Source organism: Nicotiana tabacum, chromosome 23 (assembly GCF_000715075.1).
Source record: "Nicotiana tabacum cultivar K326 chromosome 23, ASM71507v2, whole genome shotgun sequence".
NCBI lineage: Eukaryota > Viridiplantae > Streptophyta > Magnoliopsida > Solanales > Solanaceae > Nicotiana > Nicotiana tabacum.
In genome coordinates this window covers 134,794,457-134,810,203 of record NC_134102.1, presented here as the reverse complement: position 1 = coordinate 134,810,203, position 15,747 = coordinate 134,794,457, and the positions used below count along the sequence as shown (strand labels likewise).

Here is a 15,747-nt window from a genome sequence, read left to right as displayed (position 1 = left end):
TATTATTGTTGTTGTTGGAGTAGCACTTCTCAGTATCTTGTCTGAAATTTCATCTCATAAAGTTCTACGATGGTTTCAATAACATTCGTGCCTTGTGAACTATCATTATTAACAAGACCAAAATTAAAACCTTAATATCAGAAATTAATCTCACCTTCTAACCACTGCTGCTCAATTAGACTTTACTTAACACTGTTTACCTATATCTGAAAAATTCCAACGACACTCAACTTGTTAAGTAAAGAAAATTTATGGATAGGTCAGATTTTTCAAATTTGGTGAGTACGCAGCTGCCATCACCTATAGTCTATAGATAAAGATTCCTTCCCAATTCGTCTATTTTTCCTACACGTTCTCGTAGATTGCATGAATGCATGTTCAAAAGATGGACCAAGTCAGTAAGGCACGTAAAGGCAGTTGCTACTCCACGTGAACAGAAAATACACTCATAAACATAAATTAATCACCTCACTTTTAGGTGAAAAGAGTTGAAACTATATTGTAAGATTACACACATCAACCTTACCCTACACGTACAAGTGTGCAGGTTGTACAGTCCTTGGAAACAGAACAATCCATACCAAGTTGTCACAATTGAATTTCTCTTAAGACTAACAAATTTTTCTACTACCCCCAAGTATACAGTATACACGAACCACTATCGAGTAAATATACTTATAAAAAGACTATTCGGAAAACTATGTGTATGTACTGTATCTATTTACAGGAAATGGTTATGTCTAAAGTGAACTAAAAACTAGCAGAAGAGTCAGTCAGCATTGCTAGTGGTAGTATTATCTTCAGTCCTAGACTTGTTAAATGATCTCTGGCTGTCAAGTACTGGCATGTAAGCTTCCTTCAGAACATCACTAGCTCCTTTATCAACTCTTCGAGGGCTTGTTAAATTCTTCTCCACGTCTTCAAACTTGGCAGTTGCTAACGGTTCTGTTCCAACGCTCTTCGTAAAATTTGGCCCGTCTATTGTTAGGCTAGCAGCTTCGTCTCTAGAAGCATACCAAGTATTGCCACAAGCAATACACTCCAGCTGAGATAACCAAAAAATAAATAAAACAGAAACAAGAGGCAGTCAGTGCAGCAACCAAAATATTCGAAGAAGATCGAAGATGACACGGCTAAAAAGTACATCGGATTATATTAGAAAAGTTTCCCAATGGCGCTTACACCATATTCAATCTGTTTTTTTTTTTGTTTCTTAAATACAAGAAACTCCAAAGTGACATCATAAAATTTAAGACATGACAGGCAAAAAGGTCCTTATGCAAGGTAATTCCCTTCAACATCTTGCATGATAGTTCAGTGTAATGGCAATCATGACATGGGGGAATTAGCTTAACCCGAGAACAGAAAGAATTCAATAAGAGATCACTTACTGTCACAACTCACAACATCGAACATAATATTAAATATCTTCCCCACCACTATCAACATATAAACAAAATCCAATCAACTATTTGAGTTTCGGGTGCGGCAAGGAATTGCTAACATAATAAGCAGTTCTCCACCCCCTCGCCCCAAAAGAAAATGAATATAATAATAAGAGAGGACAAGAAATATCCAAAGAGAAAATCATGATGTATCAACGAAGAAGTCTATCTCAAACAGAAAAAAGCTGCAAGGACAAACCTGGTAACGGTCTCCATGTCCAGCCTGAATAATCTCCATGAGACGCACTTTTTTCTCTGTGCATCTTTTGCATCGAGCATCAGTCATCTATGCCACAAACCAATCAGAAGTGAGCAACAAGAAACAACATACTCAACCTGTGTAAAGTTTTCTGTAAGAAGCATCAGTCATCTGTCACACAAAGAATAGAAACAAGCAATAAGATCTGTCGAAATGAAATGTTTCCCAGTCTTATAACATGATCACATCAATTTTGCCAATTAATCATGGCCAAATTTCTATAACTCTTTTTCCATGAAAAGATAATTCTTCAGAATTAAAAGGCTTTCAGTACATTGAGAAGCTATATTCAACTTCATTATAGAAAACAAAAACATGTGCAGCGTCCTCCCTGAATACGGGAAGAATATTCAATCACATTTAGTCTTATCTCAAAGGGATACATGTAGCTGGTGATCAGAATCAACGACCAACTCCATCACCAAAATACTAAATTAAAGTTTGCTATGGTTAGTTAAACTAAATCCTGGTTAAAGACTTGAACGCCGAAAAATTATCAACATTGTCAATACCCAAAAGGAGCACCTACTAGGTGCAAGAAAATTTGGCCCCATCTGTATCGACATAAGCAGTTCTTTGACCTCTCCAGAAAGGGAGATTTTATTCACCGAAATCTCCATCAGAACACATGATTGCCCTGAAGCTATTTGTAAAATTTCAACTGAATATATTCTGAGTGCATGCCCATCATGAGACTAATTCTTCAAAGTAGCTTCACGAATACCATCATATCTACCAGACGAGCAATAATAATACTCCATATAAGCATGAATTTTTTTATTGAACTTCTTAAAGAATTTCAAATAAGCATATAGTTGAGCTCAAAATGAAGTCAGAGTTCATTTACTCCACTGAGTCGACCTCAGTTTCATATTGAAACTTATCTAGTATTGGAGCCCAACAGAGCTGAACGCTTGAGTAATTTAGATGCCTACTTAGGCTATAAATTTTTGCCATAGAAGTAGTGTCCAGGCAAGTTTGAGCGCACCACGACTGTTCCACCAGATATTTGCTATCTCCCACCATCACAGGTACCGGTTAACCTTGCCCACCAAAACTTAGGCTGATGAGAAAAGATCACCTAACGTTTTTCTTGTTTGTTGGAATTTGAACTTCATTAACTAGGCCATAACACCTTCCTCCATACAAAGAGAAAAAAGAAGATGACTGTTTAATATAGCAACTAAGCTTCTTCAGGAACAAAATAATATAGTATAAACCTGAATGGGCTCCGGCTCTTCGGGCTCCCTGCTTGCTATCTCTTCTGCTGTTAGACCTTCCTGAGATAGAAATGGAGAATAACATCAAATAAAGGAAAACATATTCTGCTGGGACAATTTTCAGATTCCACAACAGAAATAAGAAACTACAGGTTTTTCAGAGAAAGATTAGTAACTTATAATCTCCGTATAGGGCAGACATTCTTCTCAAGAAACCAATCTTGTATTTGCCATGTGTGGATAAAAATCCAAATGAACCATCCACCAAAAGAAATGAATATTAAGCAGAAGAAATTGCTTTTCTTAAATTCTTAAAACCAAAACCAAACTATGAGGCAGGTCTGTACAGTCTTCTACGTAACCTAAATTAGTTTCTACTTGCAGGGAAGGAAATGAAGACACCTTCCACATTTCAAGCACCCTTTTGGCTTATTTTAGGAGCATGAAATTCCAAAATGTGTACAGGTAATTGCTCAACTTCTTCATTTGTATGAATTCTCCTAGCTCTTTTTCCTTCTTTTTTTGGTTGGTTGGTTGGTTGTGGGGTGTGGGGTGGGGGAGGGGGTGAGTAAGTCAATATTTAATTCCCAAAAGGTCTCAAGGGACATCAGATTTTCCTTTATTGTGTGCGTTTATCTGTGAAAATGCTCAATCATATTTTGGTTTCCAAAATCAGCTTTACTTCATCCACACCTGAACAATATTTAGATTTCATGAACTACAGGTAAACCTATTTAGGTTGCACATGGTGGATTCAAGAACTGTCAGTAAGACCACCAAAGCAAGACCTACCCCATCCAGAAATCAACAAAACACAAACAGACTATTATTTCTAGCATTTTAGGATATTTACATATGAAGCGAAAAACAATAAAATTAATCGACAAATTGAGTAAATTATTTTCCCTGGGCTCATACCTTTAGCTCATTGGGGGACATGTTCAGTATCTGTGAGGGATCCAACTCCGCATTCAGAAGACGGCGTGCTAAGAGTGAGCTGTTCTGGAATGTTTTTGACAAGGAAGAATTGTTCTGAAAATAGAACATCATCGAGAAAATTGGACAATTAGAATGTAGAAATATATTCACATAGAAAATTAGAAGAAAATCAAATAAACTCACGGACTCATACCCCCATCTCCTCAAAAGAAAAAATGTACTAACCTTAAGATTGAATGTTAACTGCCTCATCTTCTGATTGTACTTCTGAAAATCATATGAGAGAGCCTCATGTGCAGCTTTCTCCAGAGCGACTACAGCAGGGACAGCACTGTCTGGCCATCGAAACTTATCACCCTGAAAATAATCCAAGAGAACAAACATTTCAAGGAAAATCTGAATAGAGACTAGCATTCTATACATAAATTCTGTCAATCATCAAAATCATTGGAAAGTGAATTCTTACATTGGAGCCATCGTCTACAGACTCATTCACATGCTTTGCAGAACCGGCATTACCAGTAAGATCAGTAACATCTGAGCCCCCTTTTTCTTTACCATCATTTTGTACATTATCCACAGGATTGCACAAAAACTGAATTGACTGCAGCAGTTTTTCCAGCCATTTGTCACGCTGTGTTTCACCAGTTAGGACATTGAAGTTTGAAAGGATGATGAAGTATTCTGATGAATTATTGGGACAACTGCCTGGAGTTTCTGCTTTAGATTGACCAAATCTAGTTGGTGCTTCATCATCTCTGGTGACATCCAAGGGCGTCATGCTCTTCTTCCTCAAAAGTCGTTTACTCTTCAATTGGTCTTCCTGACTAACAGGAGCTGCAAAATTATCCTCAATTTCAATGTCAGGAAGATGCCCAACTCGTGCAATAGTCTTCTGAACAAGCAGATCAATTTCCTGCTGTTTGGTATCTTCATAATCCTTGTCTGTTAACTTGAAAAGCTTCATCTGCTCAGTGTCATATACCTTTTGAACGATAAAACCAGGATGCTCTTTGCGGCCTGGAATCTGCTTGTTTAACGGTATGAAGTGCACCACACACTTGTGCATGACTGACTCTGCGGGAACTTCGTCCCTATGAAAACTATAGAACAATTCCCTCGTGTCTCGTGATTGCCAATTTCCACCATTTCTTCTTTGAGCTTCCTCGGGTCTGTAAAACCACTGTCCTGTGACCATCATGTTCCCATCCTTGGTCTGAGTAATATCCTATTAGGGGAAAAATCCAGAAAAGAGAGTAGAAGTGATTACCACTATAAATTAACATCCAGAGAAGCAAACATTACCGAGAAATTTCATGCCAAAACTAGAAAAGTAATTCAGGATGCTGCAGATAAAATACTGGTCACTTTTTACCAAACAAAAGATATGCTCACATGGATAATCAATTCTCCAAGAAACAGACTGATTATTTAGAACTATCTGAGGGAAGAATCTTAACGGAGCCTCCTGACATGTTTTCTTCCCTCTATTCCTAAATTACTTGCTAAGCCAAAAAACTAGAGGCTAAATGAATCAAAAGTGACAGCGAAACTCAAGCAAGTTTTCCTCCCCCCAAAAAAAACGAACCTGCATATTTCCATGTCTAAACATTATAAGGGTTCAACAACCTTCCTTTCTGTCAAATTTAGAAAACATGAAACGCGAATGGGCATTGTTGCATATGTTCCACTTTCACTTCAGTTCCTCCTCCATTACCTACCAATCAAAGGAAATACTTACCTTCCAGCAACTACCTCCTCTTTTCACCCCAACTTTAAATAGATGCCAGTATTTAGGTGAGAGCAACTATTATCTTTTTCTAGACTAGTTATTGTTCGTCTGCTCTTTCCTTCTTACGCCACAATTTAATGCTTTGCTTCTGTTTTCTTCCCTTCCCTTTTGTACTCCCAACTCAAGGAGTTTAACTCAGACTTTCAGCACCACCAAATAGAAAATATTCTCTGTTGGTGCACTAGATGAGGCAAAATGCAGTTAAGATCCAGGTCAAATTGAGTGCCCAAATTTCGCATCAGAAAAGAGAAATACCTAACATATAAGCTTAGTTTGCATGCTACAAGCAAACTAATACTGCAACTGGCCTGATTCCTCATAATTGACTGGGAAATAGCATATGCATTCACATAATTGTGCATCTATTTAATTTCCAAAAGAATCATGTATCTTCCTGAAAAAGAATTACCTTGATAATTGCCACATAAGGTTTCTGATTTTTTGCTTCTGGAACCAAGAGCACAGGATCCTCCTGTAGGAGAACAAAAGTTAGTAATAAGAGCAACCACGCCGGAAAACAGTAGCTATAACACACTTAACAAAGTTCCTTGCCAATGCAATTACAGATAATACTGTTCAAAGGGGATGAAACAGCCAAGCAAAATTTCATGGAAGAAAAAAACTAGAGTTGATATTGATTGCACAAAATCTCCTCAGCTCTGATACCAACATCCAGGCACACCAAACCAAGCCTCTTCCACTATATTCAAGTCATAGTGATACACTTCTACCAGGAGAGATACTAATTCAGATTAATCAGCCCTCTCATTTCTCCAACTCCTTACAAAGTAGCCATTACTAATGATACTCATTAAATTAAAGTGAATCCAAATCTAAACTAGCTGTTTGCAGTATTTTCTGATGTTGAAGTAAAGAGCATCCAGAAACCCATTTCCTATATCATGATACCCCATTAAACTTTATGAATAAACCAAACAACCAGAGACTAAGAAGCAGAGTGAACCCATGAAATCACCTCCTTCAAACATTATGGATGAAATGTTCACCAAAGAAAATAATTTTCATGGAAAGTGTTCTATCATAAAGTTTCAAGTTGAGCAGGACAACCACAGAATATGTGGAGTGTAAGTTCAGTACTGGGCGCATGAACCAGAAGTGGACGTGAAGCTTGATACCCAAGTCATCCCCAAGAGAGAGAGTTTTAAATATCTTGGGTCGATTATACAGAGTAACGGGGTGATCGACGAGGATGTCACACACCGTATAGGAGCGGGGTCGTTGAAATAGAGGCTTGCTTCTGGTGTTTTGTGTGACAGGAATGTGCCACCTAGACTTAAGGGCAAGTTTTACAAAGCAGTAGTTAGACCGGCCATGTTGTATGGAGCCGCGTGTTGGCCAATCAAGAAATCCCATGTCCAGAAGATGAAAGTAGCAGAAATGAGTATGTTACGATGGATGTGTGGGCATACCAGAAAAGATAAGATTAGGAATGAATATATTAGGGACAAAGTGGGTGTGGCCCCTGTGGAAGAGAAGTTGAGTGAATCGAGGCTGAGATGGTAGTCATGTGAAGAGGAGAGACGTTGATGCCCCGGTTAGGAGGTGCGAGAGGTTGCCAGTGGCGAGTCAGATGAGGGGTAGAGGGAGGCCTAAGAAGAACTGGGGTGAAGTGATTAGGCAGGACATGGCTCTGCTCCAGCTTACCGAGGGCATGACCTTCGGTATTAGTCGGGTACCTTCCTATTCCTAATCCCTTGTTTATATACGGTATGTCAGTATTAGCAGTGAGATTGGCACTATTCTTGTTGTTTCATTTCCTTGGATCTCTGTCATTATTCGTTGTATTATTTAATTACACTGTGTTATTACATTGTTGTTGCTATTGTTTCTCTATTGCTCCATTTTTTTTTCACGTTCTTGAGTCGAGGGTCTTTCGGAAACAGCTTCTCTACCTTCCTAGGTAGGGGTAAGGTCTGCGTACACACTACCCTCCCCAGACCCCACTTGTGGGATTCCACTGGGTTGTTGTTGTTGTTGTTGGAAAGTGTTCTATCAGAAATCATTTTCTAGATTATTTTCCAATGTTAAGTCAGGTACAAAAGCAGAAGACATGTAACAGTTCTACAAGGTGAAAGAAATGGTAGGAGGATAGTGTTTTGGTAATTTTTTTTGTATCAAAAGTTAAAAAAATGTAGTGTTGGTTGAAGCTAGCAATAAGCAGTGCTAGTTTTGTATATTTGTGAAGGAATATGACAGTCCCTAATAAGCATTAGAAAAGGGGATATATTATCCTAAACACTACTAGGCGATTTTTTCCCATCCGCCTAAGCCTAAGCCTTGGCGGGCAGAGTATATGTGCTGGTGGGCAGGTCTGGCGGACTAGTCGAGGTAATGTACTTTCCAATTTCTATCATTCCAAATGTAACCTATGAGTGATAAATAGCGATGGCAATTGGGGCGGGGCAGGGCAGCGAAATATGTAAATGGGGCAGGGCGGGGCGGAGCGGGGCAAAACTACATTTTTGAAGAATCTGAATGGGGCAGGGCAGGGCAGGGCATTGTAGGTCAGCCCTTAGTCCCAATAGTGGGCCATTAGGTAGCCTGAGGCCCAGTTCGTTCCTTGCTTACTTTATTGTCCATGTCTTCTTTTCTTTCATAAATTGATATTAAAGTAGCTAGAGGATGTCACAGACGCAAATTTAGGATAATACCTTTAAAGGATAGTAGAATTTTCTACGTATTGATTAATGTGACATGGAAGCTACAATTAAAGAAATAGACAATCCAAAGTATACATAATACTATGCGTTATCTTGAGAGTGAGAGAAGCCATGTGTTATATGATTTTCAACCGTGACATTTACTAATGCCAACTTTAATCGTTCGCAATTTATAATTCGTGATAAAATTTTAAAAAGAATGCTGAAGTCCCTTCTTAATTGTCAATATTTATAAAGACAAACATCGATATAGGATACACATGTAATTGCAATACTGGGAAAGTGGATGTAAAATATGGTGTTTATATAAATATATGGTAAGACAAAGTATTTACTGGAAAATGAAAAAAAGAAAAGAAGAAAAAAGTGAAAGTGAATTCTAAACGGGGCAGGGCGGGTCGGGGCTTAATAGGGCAGGGCGGGGCAGGGCAAAATTTTGTAACAAAGCTAAACGGGGCAGGGCAGGGCGGGTCAAAATCTTAGTGGGTCAAAGGTTGCCCTGCCCCGCCCCAATTGCCATCCGATAAATAACATTTTTCAAACCCTAATTTCAGCTACAAGTCATGGGGAAAAGCCATAATATTTCCAAAACACAAACAACATTTCAATAAATAACATTTCGGAAGCATTTTTCGATGAAATAAAGCAAAGGAATGAAAACTCACAAGTTCATAGCGATTTCCATCGTACTCGAAGGACTCGTAATGGTTTCTCCTCCCTTTACCTTTTCCAGTAACCCTAATTACCTCACCAATAGGCTTAGCATCTTCCAGCTGTTCTTCTTCTACCTCCTCCTCCTCCTCTTCAACCGGTTCAGGTTCAGATTCAACCTCCGGTTCTTCGTCAAATTTCTTCTTCTTATTCCTTTTCCCCCTGCCCCTCTCCTCCTCCTCATTTTCCGGCACTTTCCTCTTCTTCTTCCTCTTATCTCTACTTCCATCATCATTATTCGCTTCCTCTTCTTCCTCCTGTGGCTTTTCTTCTTCTTCTTCTTCGTCGTCGAGCCTTACTTTCTTACGCTTCCTTTGACTATTCGCTTTATCTTCGCCGTTGCTGGAAGCGCGTGTTACACGCGATAGCGGCAACTTGTCGTCGTCGTCGTCGTCGTCGTCGTCGTCGCTTATCGCTACCACCGCTAACCGCCGGTTTCTCATTTTTGCTTGCTATACGGTGATGTGGTGCGTGAGTCGAGTAACAAGTCACAAGTGTCGAATGCGGAGAGTGTAAATGAGAGAAAAAGGAATCTACTAGTACTACTTATAACTGTTCGAAGAGATCATCAATTTGAGATTCTGTGTATTTGACATAGCGCTTTAAAATGCTCAAAATAGCGTGAGCTGACCAATTTTAGAATTAGTATTGAAAAATAGCCACTTTCAAAGTAATTAAAAATTAATTATTATTTAATATGAAATTTGAATAAAAACATATTTAGCTGAAATATGGTCCAGCATAATATACTAGATTATGAAACTGTCGTATATAAAACTCAAGCGCAAAAGATATGTGATTATGCTGGAATTTGAACTTTTAGAAGTTAAATTTTAGCAAATTATATTGAAATTCCAAGAAAAAATGTTGGAACTCAAACAAGACACCCTGTATGTGAATTTTTACATATTATGCTGGAGTTCTAACTTTTGAAAGTTAAATTCCAACGGATTATGTTAGAACTCCAAGTAAAAGTACTGAAACTCATATAAGACGTTGTCTTATAATTTTAATTCTCGCTCTCGCTGGAGTTCGAGAAAGCGGAAAAGATAAAAAGCAAGTCTTTGCGCTCTTCTAAGTTGGATATTCTTGTCCAAATATTACTTTCGCATAAAAAATGATTAAATTTTAATTAATTTCAAAATTATAGCTAATTTTCAATTACTAATAATCATGCTAATTCTGAATTTTTCCCTTTAAAATGTTTCATAAGACTACGAAAATATTCTAAATATTTTTAAAATATATGATTGGGGGGTCCAATAAGTTTCCGATTAAAATTTTAAGAATTATTTTAATACTAAAAAAAATTGTGCAAGGGCAGTTGAAGGCCAAGCAAAGTTAATGAGACATTAGTTTCAAGTCCCTAAAAAATTTAGTATGTTAAAAATGTTTAAAATTATAAGAAATAAAAATACACAGCTTCGTGAAAAAAGGAAAAAGTATTCGATAGTTGTGGCTGAGGGAAAGCAACAGTTAAGCAAAATGGTAATGGAAATTTATGCATGTCAATTAAAAAATATATATCGGGTTACTTAAAACTCAAAAGAAGAGTTGAAACTTTAATATATCAACACTAAAAGTGTTCTCAAGAAACAGTAATATAGTTATTACAATCAAAGAACAAATGGAACAGATATGTTGGAGAACTTTCTGCTATTGCTACCCTCACTTTCAGCAATTTCCTTCAAACTAGTCCAAGACTTCCTCTTTCGCTTACTGGATGTTGAGACAGTTTTCTCAGCATCTGTCACGGACGAACCATCTTGAGGTTCAACTTTCTTCTTGGACACTGTTCTATTTCTTTTCTTCCTCTTAGAATCCAACAAAGAAGTAACTGTTACTGTCGACAATGGAGTTGCAGGACCAGTGGTTGGATCATCTCCAACTATTTCAGATGAAACATCTGCATTATTATCTCTATTGGTACTAGCCACTGAAGTATCAAAATGTTCAGACTTTTGGGTTGCTGATTCAGTAAGGTCAACTCTTGTCTCATCAATATTAGCCTCTAACGTATCCAGCTGTTCAGATTTTTGCGTTGCTGATTCAGTAGGGTCAACTCTTGCCTTATCGATACTAGACACTACTGTATCCAACAGTTCAGACTTTCGGGTTGCTGATTTAGTAGGGTCTACTCTTGAAGTTGTTATTTTGGCAGGATATAGCTCTTTCATATAGCCTCTTGGGGTTCCTCTCTTTAGATTACGATGTGAACAGAAATGGCACTCATATACAACAGAATTCTTTGGAGGAATACCAGGTTTCTTCCGTCTATTTCGTGCCTTTCTTTTTTTCTTCTCAATCCGTACTGTACAGTTATAGCCAACCTGAAGGATAGATTCACACCTGTGGAATTGCAAATATAAGTTAGCACGCAAGCCTACAAAAAGGGATGAAAAGTCAGCAATAGCTCATTCAACACGGCAGAGGTGAAAATTCAAGTAACAATCAATTATTCAGCAGAATAAATCAACTCCATACATACATTGTCATTTAAAATAGGAGAAATGAGAAGTGGGAAGCAAAAACCGGCCCTATATGCTTAGGTGTTAGCTATTTCTTGATGATGGTTTGTGCATTCTGTCATTTCCGGGTATAGATAGTATTCGCAAGCTCAAATGGCACTGAGAATTTAAAGTATTCAGGATGACAATTGATCCAAGTCATTAGAGTTGCAAGATGGAAACAAATAAGGCAGCTGGAAAACTGTTCCAATGTGCATCATATGGACTGTCTGGTTGGAAAGAAGTAAAAGATGTTTTGAAGGAAGAAAGCAGCGCCTAACTTTTGTAAAATATAGATGTTTACAGAACCTATACATTTGTGTAAGAATAGTTCCATAGATAGCTTGGCACTTAACTTTGATTTTTGGACTTCTTGGGAATTGGGTAACGATGTAATCGTGCAACTTTTATAAGCCTTTTGTACTTTTATAGTGCCTTTTTGGTACTAATTTTAATGAAGTTTATCTTAATTTATCAAAAAATAACAGCCAACAGTTTGATCCTCCCCCATTTCCAGTAGGAGTATCACTTGCAGAATTGTTAAAGAACTTCAGTAGAAGACCTAAGATACCAACCAGCATTCAAGACCCTTCCCTCTTCCTTAGGAGGACAAGAACCAATCTCAGGAACTGCATCCAAAAGGCACCTTTAACAAGAACTTCTATTCACAAACTCCCAACACTGGGCCAATCCATAAACATTAGAACTCCCAGTACCCAAAAAAGCTGTCGAGAATCGATCATTCTTCCCACCTTATCAACCAAAAAAAATAACAACGCCATAGGACTTGTGTTTTGCACCGAGCAAAACAAGATTATTATCAGTTTATGACAAGTCTTTCATGCACTCACAAACTGTGTTATTTCCTGTTCATTTATCAAAGCTCCATATATTTTCCATTCCACTAGTGGTGTCAAGGAATCCAAGGCTGCAAAGAAACTGGCTACATAGACTTGATGATCAGATTACACAGCTATTCTATTGGTACATTTACCGCTGCTTCTATGGCTCTTGGATCAGAAGCTGATCTATTTAGCATGAAACGGTGTAGTATAAACACCCATTTCATTGGGTAATCCATCAATGGCGAATTACAGGGAATTTAAACTATGACAAATGAATTTGATGACATAACTTAGAGGTATGGGCGAGAGGTTGCAGCAGAAAAATGGAATTTTACTTTCCCACAGAGCGAGAATGTTCTTTATCTATAGCTTAAAGCTAAATCCCAGAAGCACGACCAAAAGATGATTGAATTTCTTTGCTCTAGAAATACTAGCTCCCTTCAGGAGGCCTCCTGAATTTTCTTAACCAAAGGTAATGGGAACATTGCCCCCTAAACAGTAGATGGTGCACATTTTAGCGTAATAAGCAGCTAACAATGCATACCTCACACAAGGTAAGGGGTAAGGTCTGCATACACCCCACTCTCCCCGGACCTTACTTGTGGGGGATCACACTAGGAACGTTGTTGTTGTTGTTAATGTTGTAAGCAGCTGATAATGCATATCCAACTTTATTTTGATAAGTACTGAGGAAAATTTATCAATTTAAAGGTAGCAGCATAAGGAAATAAAAAAGGGCAGCCCGGTGCACTAAGCTCCCGCTAGGCACGGGGTCCGGGGAAGGGCCGGACCACAAGGGTCTACTGTACGCAGCCTTTCCCTGCATTTCTGCAAGAGACTGTTTCCACGGCTTGAACACGTGACCTCCTGGTCACATGGCAGCAACTTTACCAGTTATGCCAAGGCTCCCCTTCTAGCAGCATAAGGAAATGTTGGGGCAAAATACATCCAAAAGAGAAGATAATGCATCTCTAACTCAAAGGAACATAACCAGCTTTCAGAGAATCTAAACAAAAAATGTTATAATGTAAAAGTATCTTTTATTTTTTACCCCCACAATAGTGTAATCTATTAGAGCAACCACTTGCTCTACCAACAAAAAGCAAACTTCCATTTCGAGAGATGGCAAAGGGATTCTAAGATAATACGCCATCGGGAACGCCAAAAAGACAGCACATAAGATCAATAATCAACCACAATAGCCAGTCCCAAAACTAACACTAATTGAAAAGTCAATAACCAACTCTTCACGGGAAAACAAAATTATTACTTACAAAGTCAAAAATCAAACTGATTGGCGCTTTGATTAATTGAGAAGAAAGTTACTACAATAACAAACAGCAATCTAGGTCAGCTACTAAGCTATTCATTCAACATCAATCAACTGTGCCTCAATACCATACTAGACGGAGTCCGTTGTATGAATATCAATCTCTATCCAAAGTATCATCAGGGACACCAAACAGCCAGCAAATAAATCAACCAGAATAGCAAGTCCCAAAACTAACATAGTTGAAATGTCTATAACCAAACTATTCATAGGAAAAGCCAAATTGTTACTTATAAAGTCAAAAATCCTACTGATTATCACTCTGATTGAGAAGACAACTAACTACAATAGCAAACAACAATCAAGGTCAGTTACTAATCTATTTAATTCAACATCAATCAACTATGCCTCAATACCAAACTAGACGGAGTCCGTTGTACGAATCTCAATCTCCTATCCCATTTTCTCTATTCAGGCCAATTCAATATCTATAGATTCATCATATTAAAGACTACCTTCACACTAACCGTCAACCTACTGCAACCTTGCTTTTTTTCATTGGGTTTGGAACCAGCTATGTTGCTACTGCTCTTTTCTCATTTTTCCTCTGTGCCGAGGGTCGACTGGAAACAACGTCTCTGCATTCACTATAGGGGTAAGGTCGCCCACTATCTAACCTCCCCAGACCCACTTGTGGGACTATATGTTGTTGGTTTGGAACCAGCTATGCTGAGCTCAATTAAGCAGAGCTAGTCCATGCTAATTCCCAATTCAAATTACACAACATATAAGTTAACACAATTCAAATAACACTTTCATCACAGTGAACAAGGTCCAATTTTTAGCCATCACCAAATCAAAACAAGTCTCTTAACCAGGTAAAATAATTCAAGAATGCTTAAAAAGAGGTAACAACAACAACAATAACAACAAAAAACCTAGTGTAATCCACTAGTGTGGTATGAGGAGAGTATGTATGTAGACCTTACCCTAAAAGAGGTTAAAAAAAAAAGGTATTAAAAACATTAAAGAGCAAACCTTTGACAAGTAAACAAAGAGGGGTCAGGAGGAACACCCAATGATTCAGCTGAAGCAGCTAATCTCTGACCAAAGAATGCACCAAGTGAATGTATGGAAGCTTCACCGCTAGCCCAGGTAGCAAGATTCTTTATATGCTCCAATTTTAGCATTGATTTTGCATTTACATGGCTTTGTTTCTTCTTCCCACTTAGCTCGTCTCTCAATGTAATTGACCCAGATGTTGTACCACCTCCTTTCTTTTTTGCTCTTCCCTTACCCATTATTTTATACTACAAAGTTTCAGTCTTTTCAACAATAACTGAAGAGAGGGAAACTCCAAAACTGAAGAAACTGCCGCCGCGGCCGGAATTGGTGTGGAGTAACAGACTTGTGAAGCTGAAATAGTTTGGTGGGGCTGGCTTTAGTTGAGCCCATGCTCAAACCCATGTTGTTTTATCGGCCCAAAATGGGTTAGATGGGTTTGCTCTGTATAACACAAAATGAAGAATTAAGCCGATAAGCCGTCTACTCAATCGCTTAAACAAAAACTAACCGGCGATGAAATAATATATGTATAAAATCTTGTATAATCTATATATATAAATAGAAAAAATAAATAATTAATATGGCTGGCTTAGCCGGCCAAATTTAATGTTTATATTTTCTACCCGTATACATAGATTATAAATTAATTATGTATAGTTATACATATATTATACATAAATTTTATGTATATTATACATCTACCGGCTATTTTTAGTGTAAGAGATTGGATGGACAGCTATTTTGGTTTATTCTTTTTTAATTAAAGAATTAACCGGTGTAACTGCCCACCTACCTGTTTTAATTAAATAATTTATGTAGAGTATTATATAATCGCATATAAATAGTGTATAATCTATATGCACCGATTAGGAAAAGTAAACGGTAAATTTGAACAACAAATTGTGCAAGGATCCTTTTTATTTTTTAAAACAAAGACAGAAACCAATAGAAAGTGTTCTGTTGTTACGGTCATGGAGTAATTCCCAATTTTATCTATTTTTAATGCTTCCTCT

The 15,747-nt window shown here is 37.8% G+C and overlaps 2 protein-coding genes across 7 annotated transcripts; both read right to left on the bottom strand.

The window, feature by feature from the left end:
* Positions 1 to 430: 430 nt before the first annotated feature.
* LOC107767192 (ASI1-immunoprecipitated protein 3) lies at positions 431 to 9,635 on the bottom strand. 6 transcript variants are annotated; one of them, XR_012705815.1, is made up of 9 exons: positions 9,002 to 9,634; positions 6,065 to 6,127; positions 4,330 to 5,091; positions 4,089 to 4,220; positions 3,843 to 3,956; positions 2,925 to 2,984; positions 2,234 to 2,839; positions 1,645 to 1,731; positions 431 to 1,045 (listed from the first exon to the last, which is right to left on the bottom strand). XR_012705815.1 is itself a non-coding variant. In XM_016586113.2 (8 exons), the coding sequence occupies exons 1-8, from the start codon at positions 9,488 to 9,490 to the stop codon at positions 770 to 772; spliced, it is 1,983 nt and encodes a 660-aa protein (XP_016441599.1). In that variant the 5' UTR covers positions 9,491 to 9,631; the 3' UTR covers positions 431 to 769. The 6 variants fall into 6 exon arrangements, 3 of the variants coding, with proteins under 3 accessions (XP_016441599.1, XP_075102067.1, XP_016441600.1); XR_012705816.1 differs by having other exon boundaries at positions 2,693 to 2,839; XR_012705817.1 differs by having other exon boundaries at positions 1,027 to 1,045; positions 2,640 to 2,839.
* A 947-nt stretch (positions 9,636 to 10,582) lies between these two features.
* LOC107767190 (uncharacterized) lies at positions 10,583 to 15,154 on the bottom strand. The gene is made up of 2 exons (XM_016586112.2): positions 14,708 to 15,154; positions 10,583 to 11,396 (listed from the first exon to the last, which is right to left on the bottom strand). The coding sequence occupies exons 1-2, from the start codon at positions 14,968 to 14,970 to the stop codon at positions 10,664 to 10,666; spliced, it is 996 nt and encodes a 331-aa protein (XP_016441598.1). The 5' UTR covers positions 14,971 to 15,154; the 3' UTR covers positions 10,583 to 10,663.
* Positions 15,155 to 15,747: the final 593 nt, after the last annotated feature.

Coding starts and splice junctions, on each gene's coding strand:
- LOC107767192 (XM_016586113.2), bottom strand. CDS start 9,490: ATGAGAAACCGGCGGTTAGCGGTGGTAGCGATAAGCGACGACGACGAC. Junction 6,128..9,001: donor ATGGAAATCGCTATGAACTT/GTGAGTTTTCAT, acceptor GTTCTCCTACAG/GAGGATCCTGTGCTCTTGGT. Junction 5,092..6,064: donor CTTATGTGGCAATTATCAAG/GTAATTCTTTTT, acceptor TTCCCCTAATAG/GATATTACTCAGACCAAGGA.
- LOC107767190 (XM_016586112.2), bottom strand. CDS start 14,970: ATGGGTAAGGGAAGAGCAAAAAAGAAAGGAGGTGGTACAACATCTGGG. Junction 11,397..14,707: donor TCTTTGTTTACTTGTCAAAG/GTTTGCTCTTTA, acceptor GCAATTCCACAG/GTGTGAATCTATCCTTCAGG.